Source organism: Culex quinquefasciatus, chromosome 3 (assembly GCF_015732765.1).
Source record: "Culex quinquefasciatus strain JHB chromosome 3, VPISU_Cqui_1.0_pri_paternal, whole genome shotgun sequence".
Classification (NCBI taxonomy): domain Eukaryota; kingdom Metazoa; phylum Arthropoda; class Insecta; order Diptera; family Culicidae; genus Culex; species Culex quinquefasciatus.
The window spans coordinates 135809340-135825817 of NC_051863.1; the positions used below are offsets into that span (position 1 = coordinate 135809340).

The 16478-nt window shown below is 34.9% G+C and overlaps 1 protein-coding gene across 2 annotated transcripts in view; it reads right to left on the bottom strand.

The window, feature by feature from the left end:
- The window catches only part of LOC6046407 (protein N-terminal glutamine amidohydrolase), a 113455-nt gene continuing 96977 nt past the window's right edge, over positions 1-16478 (bottom strand). For both annotated transcript variants that reach the window (XM_038262928.1, XM_038262929.1), the window contains exons 3-5: positions 14022-14324; positions 13820-13944; positions 1-557 (exon numbers count right to left, since the gene is read on the bottom strand). In XM_038262928.1, the coding sequence (XP_038118856.1) occupies positions 424-557; positions 13820-13944; positions 14022-14324 (562 nt within the window). In that variant the 3' untranslated portion in view covers positions 1-423. The remainder of the gene's footprint in view (positions 558-13819; positions 13945-14021; positions 14325-16478) is intronic.

A 16478-nucleotide genomic window follows, 5' to 3' on the forward strand; every position in this document is an offset into this window, starting at 1 on the left:
CTCAATTCATTCTTTGCCATAGTTTTGTTGTAACAAATAATTAGCTCCTCTGGAATTAATTTGCCTAATTTCTTCACTCCATTAAATACAGCATTTTTTTCGCACTCTCTTTATTTCGTTACCTAACATTTTTGTTTTCGTGTTTGTATAATATATCGAATATAATAATCAATTTATTTGTAATCCTCACCATTCTCTCTCAGCAATGATTTGCTAATCGCTGCTGCGTAATAATTTATAACACTAAAAACATACGATTCAAATGCAACCACCTGTCGCTGACATGATTTTTTTCTTGTTTTCTGGACGCGCGCATTACATTGAAATAGTTTGCTCTTCTTCCCACCCCATAAAGTTTCTTCTTCTTCTTACCGTCTGCTTAACTACTACGAATTATCCCTCCTCCTTCCCGGTAAGCGTAATTTAGTTCTGCGTTTTGGTGATGTTCCGGTCCGGCGGTTTGTAGAACTGTTGCACAAAGTGGAGCAGATCGTACACGCTGCCCGGGCCCTTGCCCGGCTTCATGCAGATAAAGTCGTCCAGGCTGTGGGTGTTGGCTGCGGCGAGAGCGTGAAAAGGTAAACAAATCGAAAGTTAATACCATAATTACTGGCTAGATTGGATGGGTGATGGATGAATAGTCAGTGGGAGGTGGAAGGGGGAAAGTTTAGCTGTAATTACAGCATTATTTGTGCGTGTGAAAACCAATGATTATACTTCTGGGAAACGCGTGTAATAGGATGGTTTAGTTACATCGAACGGAAACATGACAGGATTCAATTATGAGTGAGTATCATTTCTAACTTGACTATTCAAATCGACAAAAAAAAGCTTCATGTATATCAAATGTTGTCAATAACGTAACGATTTGTATACGTTTTTGGTTGTTATTCAAAATTGGCGCATTTATATAACCACCATGAAATTTTTTCCCATTTCCGAGAAATTTGAGTTGAATGTTTTGGATGCTATGGAGTAACCTTGGGCGGGATAAGTTTACAGATATTCAGATATTGAGTAATGGAAACAAATTCGATCCCCATTTTCAATATTTTTTTCATGATAATCGCTTTGTATTTAGAAAGGAGGCCATCCACAATAAACTAAATTTATTGGAAAATGTCTCAGGAATCCAGTAAAAATAATAGATTTTCTATCAACACTTGGCCAGATTTTTTAAGTTTTGATCTTGTAAACCTGCTAGCAACGCAAAAGTCATCTAGAGCCCATTTATTTCGAATTATGTTAAACATGTTATTAAAAATCTGAAAACATTTTTATCGGAATGATCACAACATTCAACATATGGATGACTATTTTCACATTATAGTTTGAGATATTTATGTGAACATTAGGGTGCCCAAAAAAATGACCCTCTGCTCCACAAGCGGAAAACGGGTTTTGTGTTATTTTCTGTGCATCTGTGTAAATTTTGAGCGAAATTGGTTGAGATTAACCCATTGATACCCGAGCCTAAAGTTGGTGAAAAAAATGTTTTTCATACAAAAATAACTTTTTTTAATCTCTAATAATTTTTCAGGATCGAGTTTAACAGCTTTGGTATGTTCTACAAAGTTGTAGAGCATTAAATTTTCACTAAGAATCTCACTTTTGGAAATATTTGGATGGAAGTAGCGCACCGTGCAGACCAAACCGTTCTATTTTTCCCATACAAAATTCACCTCCGAGTATCAATGTGTAAATGATGACCGATTTGGCTCATATTTGGCCCAGAGTCCTTTAATAGGTCAAGGGACAATATTCAGCTTGTGGAGCGAGGTTTTGAAAAAAAGTCCCATATTCTGGGCACCCTAGTGAACATAGAAATGAAATTATTTTATAAAATGTTTGAGGAATCAGTCTGGGACCAATTTTCCAAGGAGCACGATATACCACCGTTTAGATAATTTTTATTTATTTATTTTTGATGTCAACAAATATGTGGCAAACTATCAAGTGCAGAAAGTCGTTGCAATGTAAATTTCTCGGATATTTCTGATAAAATTACTCACGGTGTATTTTTTAGAACAAACTAATGATAAAAAATTCGGTATGTCTGATATTTGGCACCGTGAAAGAAGGGCTCTTTCCCGACATTTTGCGGTATATACCGAAATATTTCGTCGGGGGGTCTAGTGCAACTTTTTTTTTTTGAAGATTATTTTTCGATTTTATGGGATATTTGTTCAAAAAAGTCACAGAAAATCGGTGCATTCATGTTGATATTCCTCAAACTTCTTATGAATTTGCCTTGGGGATTCTAACCAACTATATTTGACCAATATTTGACCTCCAATGAAAAAAAATCGAACCAAATTTACCACATTTCTAGCTTTCTTTGAAATAACCCCAAAATCCAAGCTGGAAACCCCGATACGACCGAAAATAAATCTTTTCTTTGTACAATTTGTCATGAAATAACAGCAACACATTGCCCGGATAGAAATTTGAGCATTAAACAATGCAAAACATAGATTATTTATTTAATAAGCTGTTTATTACCCAATAGGTTCCGAAAATTATTTTTTCAATCCTCTGCCACATAACACCATTACATTTTAAAACATTTTAGAATCAATCACATTGTAGAAAACAGTTTTCTGAACAAGTTCCATAGAAAAGTATCACTTTTGGTTCAATATAAGCAGAGATATGCCCAATTTCCTGAAATAAATAGTGCCTATCTCTAAAATTTTCTTAATTTAATTGCCTTTAACATGATGGGCACTGCCTACTAAGATAATTTTTATGATGATAATATGTTATTAAAACGTAAAAATTATAACAAGTATTGACGAAATTAATGAAATTATTCTATAGCATTCATTACAAAACTCAGTAGGCAGTGCCCATCGTGTGAAAGGTAATTAAATTAAGAAATTTTGGAGAAAGGCACTATTTATTTCAGGAAATTGGGCATATCTCTGCTTATATTGAACCAAAAGTGATACTTTTTTATGGAACTTGTTCAGAAAACTGTTTTCTACAATGTGATTGATTCTAAAATGTTTTAAAATGTGATGGTGTTATGTGGCAGAGGATTGAAAAAATAATTTTTGGAACCTATTGGGTAATAAACAGCTTTTTAAATAAATAATCTATGTTTTGCATTGTTTAATGCTCAAATCTCTATCCGGGCAATGTGTTGCTGTTTTTTCATGACAAATTGTACAAAGAAAAGATTTACTTTCGGTCGTATCGGGGTTTCCAGCTTGGATTTTGGGGTTATTACAAAGAAAACTAGAAATCTGGTAAATTTGTTTCGATTTTTTTTTATTGGAGGTCAAATATTGGTCATCTATTGACCTCTGTCAGTCTCCAGCTGTCTGCCGCGCCCTTTTAAGCCCCCAACAGGGTGCGAGCCCTGTTTTTCAGCTTTGTCAGACTTTTTTCGGAGTTATTGGAGGTTACTGTCGGAAGGAGATTCTCTTCCCCTGAGGACACCGTGAGTGATTTTGCTTGTTCGCGTCCAACCACCCCCTTTTGGCCCTTCATACGGCAGTAATTTGAAGATGCTCCCTTTAAGTCTGAGCCACTGTAATTCTAGGCAACCGCTACATAGGTCATCCTTGTGGCCCTGTTGGTTATCACATCAAATCAAATCAAATCAAATCAAATATTGGTCAAATATAGTTGGATAGAGTCCAAGGCATATTTATAAGAAGTTTGAGGAATATCAACATGAAGGCACCGATTTCCTGTGACTTTTTTGAACAAATATCCCATAAAATCGAAAAATAATCTTCAAAAAAAAAAAAGTTGCACTAGACCCCCCGACGAAATATTTCGGTATATACCGCAAAATGTCGGGAAAGAGCCCTTCTTTCACGGTGCCAAATATCAGACATACCGAATTTTTTATCATTGAGGTCTCGAAAAAATACACCGTGTACTTTGTATTGGGAAGGACTTTTTAGATAAAAAATGTGTAATTTGAATTCCCAAAATCCGTAGTTTCAGGTTCTCAATTTTTTTAAAACGTTCTGGGGAATCAAAAGACCATGGAGAAGTATGGTCAAAAAATGTATCGCTGATTTATAAATGTTTAAAAAATAATTTATTTATAAAAAATTTCAAGTAAATATTTTTTATGTTTTTGTGGATGTCAAATTGTTTGAATTGAAGAGTACTTTACAATTTTTTTAGAAGCTATACCATTTTTGAGTTTACATAAAATAACAGTTTTCTAAGTGTCACCCGATTTTTAATGTTAAAAAAATCTAGGAATTTTCTAATCGCTTCGAAAACCATTTTGGACAGTTCACTACGAAAAAGACATTTAAAAAATTGCTTTTTTTATATGTAGGAAACTTTGTGGGTAAGACATTTTTGACAAAGAACTTTGTCCTAAGGGCACTGTCTACGGGTGTCAATCCAAGATTTCGTGAAGCGAAAGTGTAACGATTTGTGTAATTGTTTGATCGCTTATATCTTCCACCCAATTCAAGCAATCTGCATGCTTTATCCACCAAACGAAAGGGGAAGTCTTAAATTGAACGTAGACTACCTCACAAAGTTGATAAAACTTTGTTAAAGTATTCAAAAGTTAAGATAAAATAAAAAATGAATGCAGGAAAAATCCCGGCTACTGATTGGCTGAGAGCACTTAGCAAATTTTGCCTCCTCTCCTGTTTTCGTGGAACTGTCACGCGAGAATGTTGCACCACTGTTGCCACATTTCATGCAAACTATTTAGCTAGCACTTAGCCTCAGAAAATTTCAGTGCCTACCGTGGTTTCATCTAAGATGGATCCACGGTGGTAATTTTATTGCTCACACACACACGCACACATTGAAAGACACAGTTTGTGCACTAAATTGGGAGGAATTCTGTTCTAATGAAAATTGTTAGGACGGTCACCGGAGAACCAGAATAATTTGGGGCAATGGGGTTGGGACCACATTTAAAGTATATTGGCCACACCTGGAGTGGCCAGTGCCCTGGGGAAGGTTCTACCGGGGGGACATTAATCGAACCATAAGACTTGGGCAGGGCCGTGTACAAGGGGGGGGGTTTAGGGGTTTAACTCCCCCCCCCCTGGCAAATTAGGTTGGTTACACCCCATGCGCCCCTCGGCCGGATTTTTTTTTAGCTGTGTTGCCAAAATGCCAAAGATTTTTTTTTTCAAATCGATATGAAAAATTTGACTGGAGGCGCCCCTACGACTTAAAAAAATCATGCAAGTTCTCGATATCAAAAATTGAATGGAGGCGCCCCTACGACTTTAGAAAAATCATACAAATTTTGTTATGAAAATTTGACTGGAGGCGCCCCTACGACTTAAAAAAATCATGCAAATTCTCGATATGAAAAATTTGACTGGAGGCGCCCTAATGACTAAATCATTTTTATGAAAGTTATGAAAATTTAACTGGAGGCGCCCCTAAGACTTATTTTTTTTTTTCAATACGAATATGCAATATAAAAATTTGACTGGAGGCGCCCCTACGACTTAAAAAAAATCATGCAAGTTCTCGATATCAAAAATTGAATGGAGGCGCCCCTACGACTTTAGAAAAATCATACAAATTTTGTTATGAAAATTATGACTTTAAAAAATCTTGCAAATTCTCGATATGAAAAATTTAACAGGAGGCGCCCTAATGACTAAAACATTTTTATGAAAATTATGAAAATTTAACTGGAGGCGCCCCTAAGACTTACATTTTTTTTCAATACGAATATGCAATATAAAAATTTGACTGGAGGCGCCCCTACGGCTTAAAAAAAATCATGCAAATTCTCGATATGAAAAATTGAATCGTGGCGCCCCTACGACTTTAAAAAAATCATACAAATTTTGTTATGAAAATTTGACTGGAGGCGCCCTTATGCCTTTAAAAAATCTTGCAAATTCTTGATATGAAAAATTTGACTGGAGGCGCCCTAATGACTAAAACATTTTTTATGAAAATCATGAAAATTTAACTGGAGGCGCCCCTTAGACTTAATTTTTTCAATACGAATATGCAATATAAAAATTTGACTGGAGGTGCCCCTAATACTTTAAAAAAATCATACAAATTTTGTTATGAAAATTTGACTGGAGGCGCCCTTATGGCTTTAAAAAATCATGCAAATTCTTGATATGAAAAATTTTACTGGAGGCGCCCTTATGACTAAAACATTTTTAGGAAAGTTATGAAAATTTAACTGGAGGCGCCCCTAAGACTTAATTTTGTTCAATACGATTATACAATATAAAAATTTGACTGGAGGCGCCCCTACGACTTAAAAAAATTATCCAAATTTTCGATATGAAAAATTGAATGGAGGCGCCCCTACGACTTTAAAAAAATCATACAAATTTTGTTATGAAAATTTGACTGGAGGCGCCCTAATGACTAAAGTATTTTTATGAGAATTGAAAATTAAAAATTTAACTGGAGGCGCCCCTAAGACTTAATTTTTTTTCAATACGAATATGTCATATAAAAATTTGACTGGAGACGCCCCTACGACTTAAAAAAAAAACATACAAATTTTATGATGAAAATTTGACTGGAGGCGCTCTTATGAATTAAAAAAAAATCATACAAATTCTTATTATGAAAATTTGACCTATGACTATGAATGAACAATTTTTATGAAAATTCTCAATATGAAAATTTAACTGGAGGCACCCCTTCGACCAAATTTTTTTAAACATATTCTCAACATTAAAATTTGACTGGAGGCGCCCCTACGACTTAAAAAAATCATGCAAATTCTCGATATGAAAAATTTACTGGAAGTGAATTATTTTTTTTAAAAACAAATTCCCAATGTAAAAATATGACTGAAGACGCCCCTACGACTTTAAAGGCATATGCTCGATATGGCAACTTGGATTGAAGCGCCCTTATGGCTTAAAAAAATCATACAAATTTTTATTATGAAAATTTAATTGGTGCCGCCCCTACGACTTAATTTTTAAAAACAAATTCTCAATATTAAAAATTTGACAGGAGGCGCCCCTACGACTTGAAAAATCATGAAAATTTTCGCTATGAAAAATTTAATGGATGCGTCCCTACGACTTTAAAAAAATCATACAAATTTTGTTATGAAAATTTAACTGGAGGCAGCACTACGACTTTAAAAAAAATCATACAAATTTTATTATGAAAATTTTACTGGAGGCGCCCTTATGACTTAAAAAATCATACAAATTCTTATTATGAAAATTTGATCTATGACTATGAATGACACATTTTTATGAAAATTCTCAATATGAAAATTTAACTGGGGCGCCCCTACGACCTAAGTTTTTTAAACATATCCTCAACATTAAAAATTTGACTGGAGGCGTCCGTACGACTTAAAAAAATCATGCAAATTCTGGATATGAAAAATTGACTGGAAGCGCCCCTATGAATTATTTTTTTTAATACATATTCTCAATATAAAAATATGACTGAAGACGCCCCTACAACTTTGAAGGCATATGCTCGATATGGCAACTTGCATTGAGGCGCCCTTATGACTTAAAAAAGCCATACAAATTCTTATTATGAAAATTTAACCAGTGGCGCCCCTACGACCTAAATTTTTTGAAACAAATTTTCATTTTTCAAAAATTGACAGGAGGCGCCCCTACGCCTTAAAAAATCATGAAAATTTTAGCTGTGAAAAATTTAATGGATGCGTCCCTACGACTTTAAAAAAATCATACAAATTTTGTTATGAAAATTTGACTGGAGGCGCCCTTATGACTAAAAAAATCATGCAAATTCTCGATATGAAAAATTTGACTTGAGGCGCCCCTACGACTTGAAAAAATCATGCAAATTCTCGATATGGAAAATGGAATGGGGGCACCCCTATGACGTTAACATTTTTATGTAAATTCTCAATATGTAAGTTTTACTGGAGGCGCCCTTATGAGTGGGGAAAAAATTGGTAAAATTATTGAAAAAAAAGTTGAATAATCGGTGCCAAAAGCAGCTTAAAAATGAAAAAAAATATTTAAAAAATAAGATTTTACTGGAAACGCTTTTATGACAAAATTAAAACATTCAACAAAAAAAAGTTTGACTATCGACGCCCCTCTAGCAACATAGAGACTGTTTAATAAGAGCCAGACAAAGTTTGGCGTACGGTAACATAAAAAAATAAAAATTCTGTTTAGCGTTCTAGCTACAACATTTTTTTGCGCCGGTTGGCAAACTTTGTTTGACTAATTTTTAACAGTCTTTATAGCTTGTGGAGCGCCGATAGTCAAATAATTTTATTTTGTTTTTATTTTAACAAAACGCCGCTGTTGCTCTACTTTTTTCATTTTTTTTTTTATATTTTGTCATGAGGGCTCCTCTAGTGAAATTTTGTTTTCAAAAAGGTAGTCAAATTGTTTTATTTAACATTTTTATTTCATTACAAGGCGCAACTTTTTATCATTTTTATGTTGCTTAAGCTAACTTTTTTTGATTAGTTTTTTTACGTTTTGTGAAACTTTCTTTGAAATCTTATTTTTAAAATATTTTCATCATTTCTATGGTGTTTTTCAGGCGGTGAAAGTATTTTTTTTAATATGTTAATTATTTTCTCATTTTTGAAAATTTTGTTTATGAGAGAGGTGCCTTTTCGGAAAATTTTCTGGGGTAAATCGAAATATATCTTTGTTTCCTGTAGCAACTTTGTTTCATTTTATCGATTTTCTAGGACGTTTCTTCGGAAAAGTCAAGGAATCGATAGAAAAATATTCAAAATTATCTTTTTTCATTTTTTATATTTAAAAAGTCTGTTACAAATGTTTGACCCAAAAATGAAGTTTCTTATCTAATTTTTCAGATTTTCAGAAACTTCCGTCCAAAGATACAAAATTTCATACGTTTACATACCCATTCTAGCCCTCAAAATTGTATGGAGACTTGTTTGGAAAAACAAATGATGCAAAATTGCTTCTTTTGACATAGGGAATGCAAAGAAATGTCGATTGAAAATCGGACCAGTAGTTTCCGAGTTATGATCAGTTGAACACTTTCAGTTTATCCAGCTACAACCCAACCCCACCTCTAGACGGGATTCGATCTAATAATTCGCCAAAAATCAATTTTTTAACCAATTTTCGACCTTTAAAAAGCATTGGAAAGAAGAACTCTTAAAATTTGAAAAAAAAAATTAGGGTTGAACGTGTGACTTTACCAATGTTTTAAAAAATGATTGTTTTTCTTGGCTGTGTTTTTCACTAATATTTTCTGTACTTTTTTTTCTATTGTCTCAGACATTTTTTAACAATTTAGATGATGATGGTTTGTTCTAGAGTAAAAAAAAAATGAAAAACATACAAAAAAATAATGAAAAATTGGCTGTAAAAAACATGACAAATTAAATGCTAGAATATGCCAAATACTACCAAAAACAAATATTAACTAAACAAGATAAATGCAAATATAAAAACTAAAAATGAAACAAAAACAACTTGAAACTGGAGAAATAAAGTTTTTCGTAGAACAAAAGTTGCTCAAAATGACAAGGGAAAAATTAAAAAAAATCGAAAAAAAATCGGCAGCAAAGGGTTAACACTTAGAAAAAATCAAGTTCATCGATTTGATTTCTTTGAGATTTTGTATCTCAGAAACAAATTGCTCGATTTGAAAGTTTCAGAGAGAAAATTGTACAAATTTTTTTTGGCTCTTCAAAAATATTTTTTAGAGGTACTTTAAATTCCAGAAGTATTATTTTAAAATGAAAAGAAACCAAAATAAATTGAAAATGCAGTCCTAAAATTAGCTTTAACCTGAAAACGGTACATTTTGTTAACAAAATTGCTTCAACCATTTTTGTCCACTTTTTCGTTTTTTTCTTCAAAAAAATCATATCTCTTAAACCAGATTTTGCATCATCACTAAAGCTCCGAAATTGTCTTTTTTAGTCCCTTAAAACATAAAAAATCGGATTTTTTGCTTTGCCCAAGACACCAAATCGATCAGAAAATCCCTTGTCAAGATATAGAAATTCATTCATTTGCATATAAATTTAATATGACCAGCCCCCAGAATTGTATGGACATTTGTATAGAAAAAAGAATGATGCAAAATTGCTTCTTTTGACATAGAGAATGCATGGTGCATGGCAAAGTTTGATCCAAATTAAAAAAATGAAAAGTTAAAAATCGTGAAAAAAATTGCGAAATCGTAGAGAACTACTCTTAATATAAAAAAAGAAAACTTATGAAAACTTGTTTTGAGCAATTACTGCTACACTTCTTCACTAAAACCCCGTTTTACGCTCCACAAGTGAACGGCCCATCCCTCTTCCGATTTACGCCAAAACTCTCATTTGCGCAAAAATCTCAAATTCGCTCAAACTCCGAATTAACGCCCCCCTTCATGGCGCTATTCAACACGATTTGCCGCGCCAATTCAAAAAGTGTAGTCTCCTGTTGCACCAATGTAAAATATATAAAAAATAAAACGAAGTTGACTTTATATCTGTCGGCCGGTACTAGACCAACCACTGTCTTCCTTTTAACTACAAGGACTTCGCCGCCCTGTTTGAGTAAGGCACAGAGCGACGGCGCCGGATACCCATTTTACACTTAGAATTTTAGAGCGTCCGCCGCGGGATTCGAACCAGCAAAATATATGTAAAATCTACAAAAGTATTATTTATTGAGTTTAAAGATTGACTGTTAGCGCCCTTTCGCAATCTAAACAAGCACCCCATGCGCCCCTTTCGAGAAAACCCTCCCCTTTCGAAAATCTTGTGCACGGCCCTGGACTTGGGGCAATATGGGTATCAAAATTCATGGTTTTTGAAACTGGTAATGAAAATGGCCAGTTTGACCGGATTGGCCACACCCGGAGTGGCCAGTAACTAACTGAGTGACAAGACATTGTAAGTATATTAAGATATACTTTCAACATATTGGTCATTGTACTGACGATAAGGATAGGAATTAATAGGTATACTAACAAAAGTTTTAATATACTGGTTAACATAATAAGTATAGATTGTAGAGTTTCCAACCCCTTGGTCCCAATAAAGTGAATTACTCAAAAACATGGTTCAGCATAAACAAAATTTATTTGACCGAGTTATGAATTTTTCAAAAAAGGTATTTTTGAAAAAATATTACATTGCGGCAATAAAAATGTAAGTTTTTTAAGGCCGTTGCAAATATTTTTTAAGTTCATGGGGGCAAAAAAATTGAAATTACAGGCCACGGTATCAACATTTTAATGAAAAAAGTGTGTACACCTGGCCAGTTGCTTTGCAATCATTAATTTCCAAGATTTCCAAGCATTGACGAAAATTTAATTTTTGCGAGAAAAAAAAGTTTTTGCGGATCTGTACATTGTTATTTCAAAAAAGTTCAAAATATTTTTAAACGAGCCCAAACATGCTAAACATGATTATCACATTTTCACTCAAAATGCATCACGTGGTAGGTAAATTCTGCAACTGCAAGCCTAAAAAATCGTTATCTCAAGAGATTTCAATTTGCCAAACATTCGAAAAATTTATCTTTATGTAAAATCGTCGATGGTGAAGTTTAATTCAAAATTGAATCGCATGTATATTGAGAAAATTGCGTGTAAAGTTTTCAATTGCACAAAATGCATCAAAGTTTGATTCCAATCGAAAATCTAATGACGCCATTCAATTCAGCGTCCAATTTCCTTTAAAAATATCTCTCGAGTTTTGCTCTATCATTTTTTGTTTCCGAGATATGGCCATTTGAAAAAAGAGGTTTTTTGAAAAAATGACGAAAATCGCAAAACTTTGGGGCGGTGCCAAAAAAGAAAGGGTGGTCCAATTTGGTCCAAAATCGGGATCCTAACATGTTTTGATAGTATCAACAGCTTCACCAAATTTGAGCCTGTTCCGAAAAAGTCGATTTCGAATTTGTACTTTTTTTGTACAGTTGAGGCGAAATGACCCATATGTCTTATGAATTTGCAGATAATTCGGCTAGTTATACTACTGCATGATGTCGTCAGAACTTTGAAATACTTTCCCGTCAATATCTTTAAAAAATTAGATTGAAATTAAAAAAAATCTTATAACATATTAATGAAAAGTAACCAAAAACTCGTGTGAAATACTTCAAAATCGAAACCATTTTCATCAAAGAGGTATTTTTAATCAAAACATGCATTTTTATTAAAAAAAAGTTCTATCGATGTAATAATTACATTTCCAAATTTTTATTCTTAAAATTTTGATAACTACACTCAAAAAAAATGAGTTCGCGTAAACGTGAACAGAGTTCATGCCAACAGGAACCAGGAAGAAAACTGTTCAACTTTTACAGTGCACATTGCACCATGAAAGTGAACAGTTTTCTTCCTGGTTCCCGTTGGCATGAACTCTGTTAACGTTTTCCGCGAACTCATTTTTTTGAGTGTAGAGAAGAATGCAATCAAACCCTTTATACCCAAATTTTTGGTTTTGTCTCCTCTATACAAAAAATTGAGTATTTACTCGACACTAACATTATGAATCACATGTAAACTCGGTTGATGTAAACATAATATTCAGTGTTATTTTTTGAATCACACGTAAAATCATGTTTAGGGTAGGGTAGTCATCAATGAGACACTTTTGGTTTTCAACTTTCAAAGATTTTTCTCATTTTTCCATCAGCATGTTTTAATGAGCTTTTTGTTGCATTTTCTTTCTTTTAATGTGTTCTAACATTGACCAAAATATGAGATCGATCCAACATCTACAGCCAGAGTTATTCAACTGTCTCATTGTAGACGCACTTGGCAGGAACAATGAGACAGCTGGGGAACAATGAGACACACTACGAAAATCAAGATTTTTCTAGTAAAACATCATGTTTTGTATTGTTCCATTGCAGTTTACTTGCCTTGAACATTTTAGAGCAATTTTGCCAATATGAAACTTTAATTAACTAAAGTTATACTAAAAAGTATTTAAATTTTGTAAAATTCGTATATTTATACCAAATAACGTTGTATTTTTGGTTAAATGAAGTTAAAACTCTATAAATATGACAAAAATCACTTTTAATTCATGTTTTGAAAGATTTCCATAGATTTTGAAAAGTTTAATAGAAGAAAAATCAAAGTGTCTCATTGTTACCCATGAGCTGAATTGAGTGGGGAACAATGAGACAGTCCTGGATACTGGGTATATTCTAAATTTTGGCCAAACCTAATGAAAGGACATTGTAGCCCAACTCAATCCCTATGGAACGTCGAAAGAAATTTGAAGAAATATTAGTTTTGGTGTTAATGGCAGCCTACGAGCGAAAAAGTAATTTTTTGTCCATAATTTACTTTTACACCCCAGAATCAAACATTTATGAATAACTTTTCAAGGGAGCGTCCATAACCAAAGCCACTATAATGGCAGACGTGTATCCAGTAGACACACCTTTCCCCCAAATATGAGCCTGATTGGTTGAAACTACGACTTGTGAGAGCCATTTTATCATTGTTCCCCGTGTCTCATTGATGACTACTCTACCCTATATGTATGTGATTTCTTGGAAATTTACATCAAATCGTATTAAAAGAATTTACATCATTTATGATGTATTATTTGGAATTGTTTTTTTGTACAACGTTGTACAAGTCTATAGTTGATATTGAATAATACCGTAAACTGGGGTGACTTTGATAGCCCGGGGTGACTTTGATAGGTTTTTCAAATGCCCGTCAAATTAATGTCTAAACATTTTTGAGAATTTTGAGTATGTAAGCTTAATGCTAATGGGATAGCTTATTATCGAACATATATGCAAAAATGTGACTGTTAAATTGGTTGTATCAAAATAAGTGGCCAAATCGAATTTCTATCAATGCCACCCCGGGCTATCAAAGTCACCCCAGTTTACGGTACCTTAATTTGGAGTATACTTACTGCTTGTCTGAATGGGCGCGTACGAGGGCGGAGGCTTTATCCACGATCCGTCAGGTCTACGCATGTGTCTCCGGTCGGATGAAAACTCCGCCAGATATTTCTCCGCCGGTATGACTCTGAAGAATCTGAAGGATATAGAAAAAAACGAGAGGATACAAAAATCAATCAATTGACCTCATCAAGCAAGGGTCCTTGCACTGACCTGTGATGTTCGGGCGTGACCGCGTAGTCCGAGCGGAACGTCTCCGTGACGTACTTGTGGAAGTAGGTCGGGAAGGGCAGCGTCGTGTCCAGGTCAAACACCAGACACCGGTTCGGCGACGGGTTGTGCATGTAGAACACGTGGTAGTCCCATATCACGAGCTTTTCGTCGCCGCGGCCGGCCTTTTGCCGCCACAGGGGCACCGTCCGCCGCTCGTTCGACACGAACACGGCGTAGCTCCGGGACAGTTCCGCCGGATGTGTCTTCTTCACCTGCTCGCACAGCTTCCACACGTTCTCCTCACTGTAAGTGGAGAAAAAAAGATATGAAATGTTAGTCTAAGATCTACATTCTTGATAATTCATATAATAATAAATACGATTCTCAGCTGGAAGGAACTTTTGAATTAACGCTTATTCTTAGAAGTTATTTTTGAAGTTATTTGAGAACTGAAGAAGCCCTAAAAAACAAGAAAAGTTCACAAAAAAGTCACCCCGAATGAGAAACCGGCTGATAAGAAATTAATTTATCCCTCAAGAGACGTCTCAGGAGCAAACAAAAAAAGAAGAAGCAGACTTTTGGGTCTTGTTATTTACACCTTATCGTCCGGTCTCCGGAAAATCTTTGAAAACCTGCAAAGTGAAGGTAACCGAGGTGACTTGAGAGAGAGAGGCGACCGTCGGTCAAAAATAAGATTGATGGAACCTAATCCCACAAAGATACGGGGAGACTCAAAAGTGTCACGTAGAGACTAATGGGACGGACCGCGAACCTGTCGGACTGCCACCAAAAACGGACGACACCTTTTTATTTATTTTTTTTTTGCATCTCACGGATTCGCCAAATTAATTAAATAAGGAGATTTGTACCCATGGGAGTTTTGGAGGATGTTGGAAAATCTTCCAAATATTACATTCCTTAAATTATTCTGATAAATTTTGAGACTTAAAATGATAACCGAAGTCTATAACACAAATCAAACAATAGCAAAAATGGTGATTCAATTTTTTCCACCACAAAAGAACAAACCACCCCTTCCCAAACGATGTTACTCAATTTCCATAAATCTGAATGAGATTTTGCTCGGTATTAGATATGCACATTCGATTCGCTCATCTGCCTGAAAAGGGGTTAAGGCACGATGAATTTCCATACTATAATGGTGTGTACAGAGCAGTAGGAGCAACAACAACAACAACAACACCAGTGTACATAAGCAAATCAAACCCACTGAACTGAGCCAGGCCGAGAAGTGCTGAGGGCCAAGCTGACGAATGCTTCTGGTACCGGTATGTTTTCTACAGTTAGTTCATGAAAATAGTATATCAGTTTATGTTGAAATGCATTCTTATGCATAAAAAGGGGGTAGGCGTGGCTGAATGGTTACGCTGTTCGCTTTGTAAGCGGAAGGTTCTGGGTTCGATTCCCATCTGCCCCTATCGAGAAATTATGGAAAGAAGGAATAATTCTGAACACTTGAATATGAACGAAAAATTCATTAGCTCGCGGCGGGGTTCGATCCTCCGTCCTTTGGGTCAGCAGACAAAAATGCTAACCACCAGACCATCGAGGCTTAGTTGTCTAGATGGATTAAGAATGCTATAAGAATCCAAGAAACTTGATTGGAATCTGTGTGAACCTAAGAACAGGAAAAATGCAATATTGAATGCAAGTTGAATTCAAGGACACTGGTTGCATAATTGTTAGGCGAATATTGAACTTTCAACACGACCAGAATTCACCACAAAAAGCTTGGTGAACCGAATTGGAAAGCTTCCAAAAATGAATCCAAGAACATACGAAGAATTAAGGACTATAAATAGATTTGACCGGCCGCATCACTTACCACGGTGAATCCTGGCTTCACACCCATCTTACTAACACCCTCAAACCTCACGTGATACTTTGTCGAAGACGCAGCTGATTTAGCGGTCTTCATCACTCAAGTATCGGACTAAAATTCCTATCCACTTCCCCCGTGTCTTACCACTGGTCGTGGCCGGCGCTGTGATTGGCTAGCATGATAGGGACATTTGAAAGTTGCGAAGTGGTGATGATTGGTTCCTACTCTTCATCTGTGGTCCACGGAGCAATTCTTGGAGGTCCTGGTCAATAACAGAGTAGCAACTACAGGTAGACACCAATGCTATGCTACGCTATGCTAAATGCATTCTTATGCATAAAAAGATAATTCTTACACTCATTTATCTGATAAATAAAATTAGAAAAAAAAACCATATCATATATATATGCCAAAATTATTACACTTGCGAAAATTGGCTAAAAATCATGTTAATATTACATATTTTATGTCAGAAAAAATGTGTAATTTTACCACTTTTCAGGTGTAATGCCACTTTTTCAGTCTAAATTGAGGTAAAATTACAACATTAAAGAGGTAATATTCAACCTGCCAAAATTACACCTTCTAAATTTACACTATTTTTTACTGTGCAG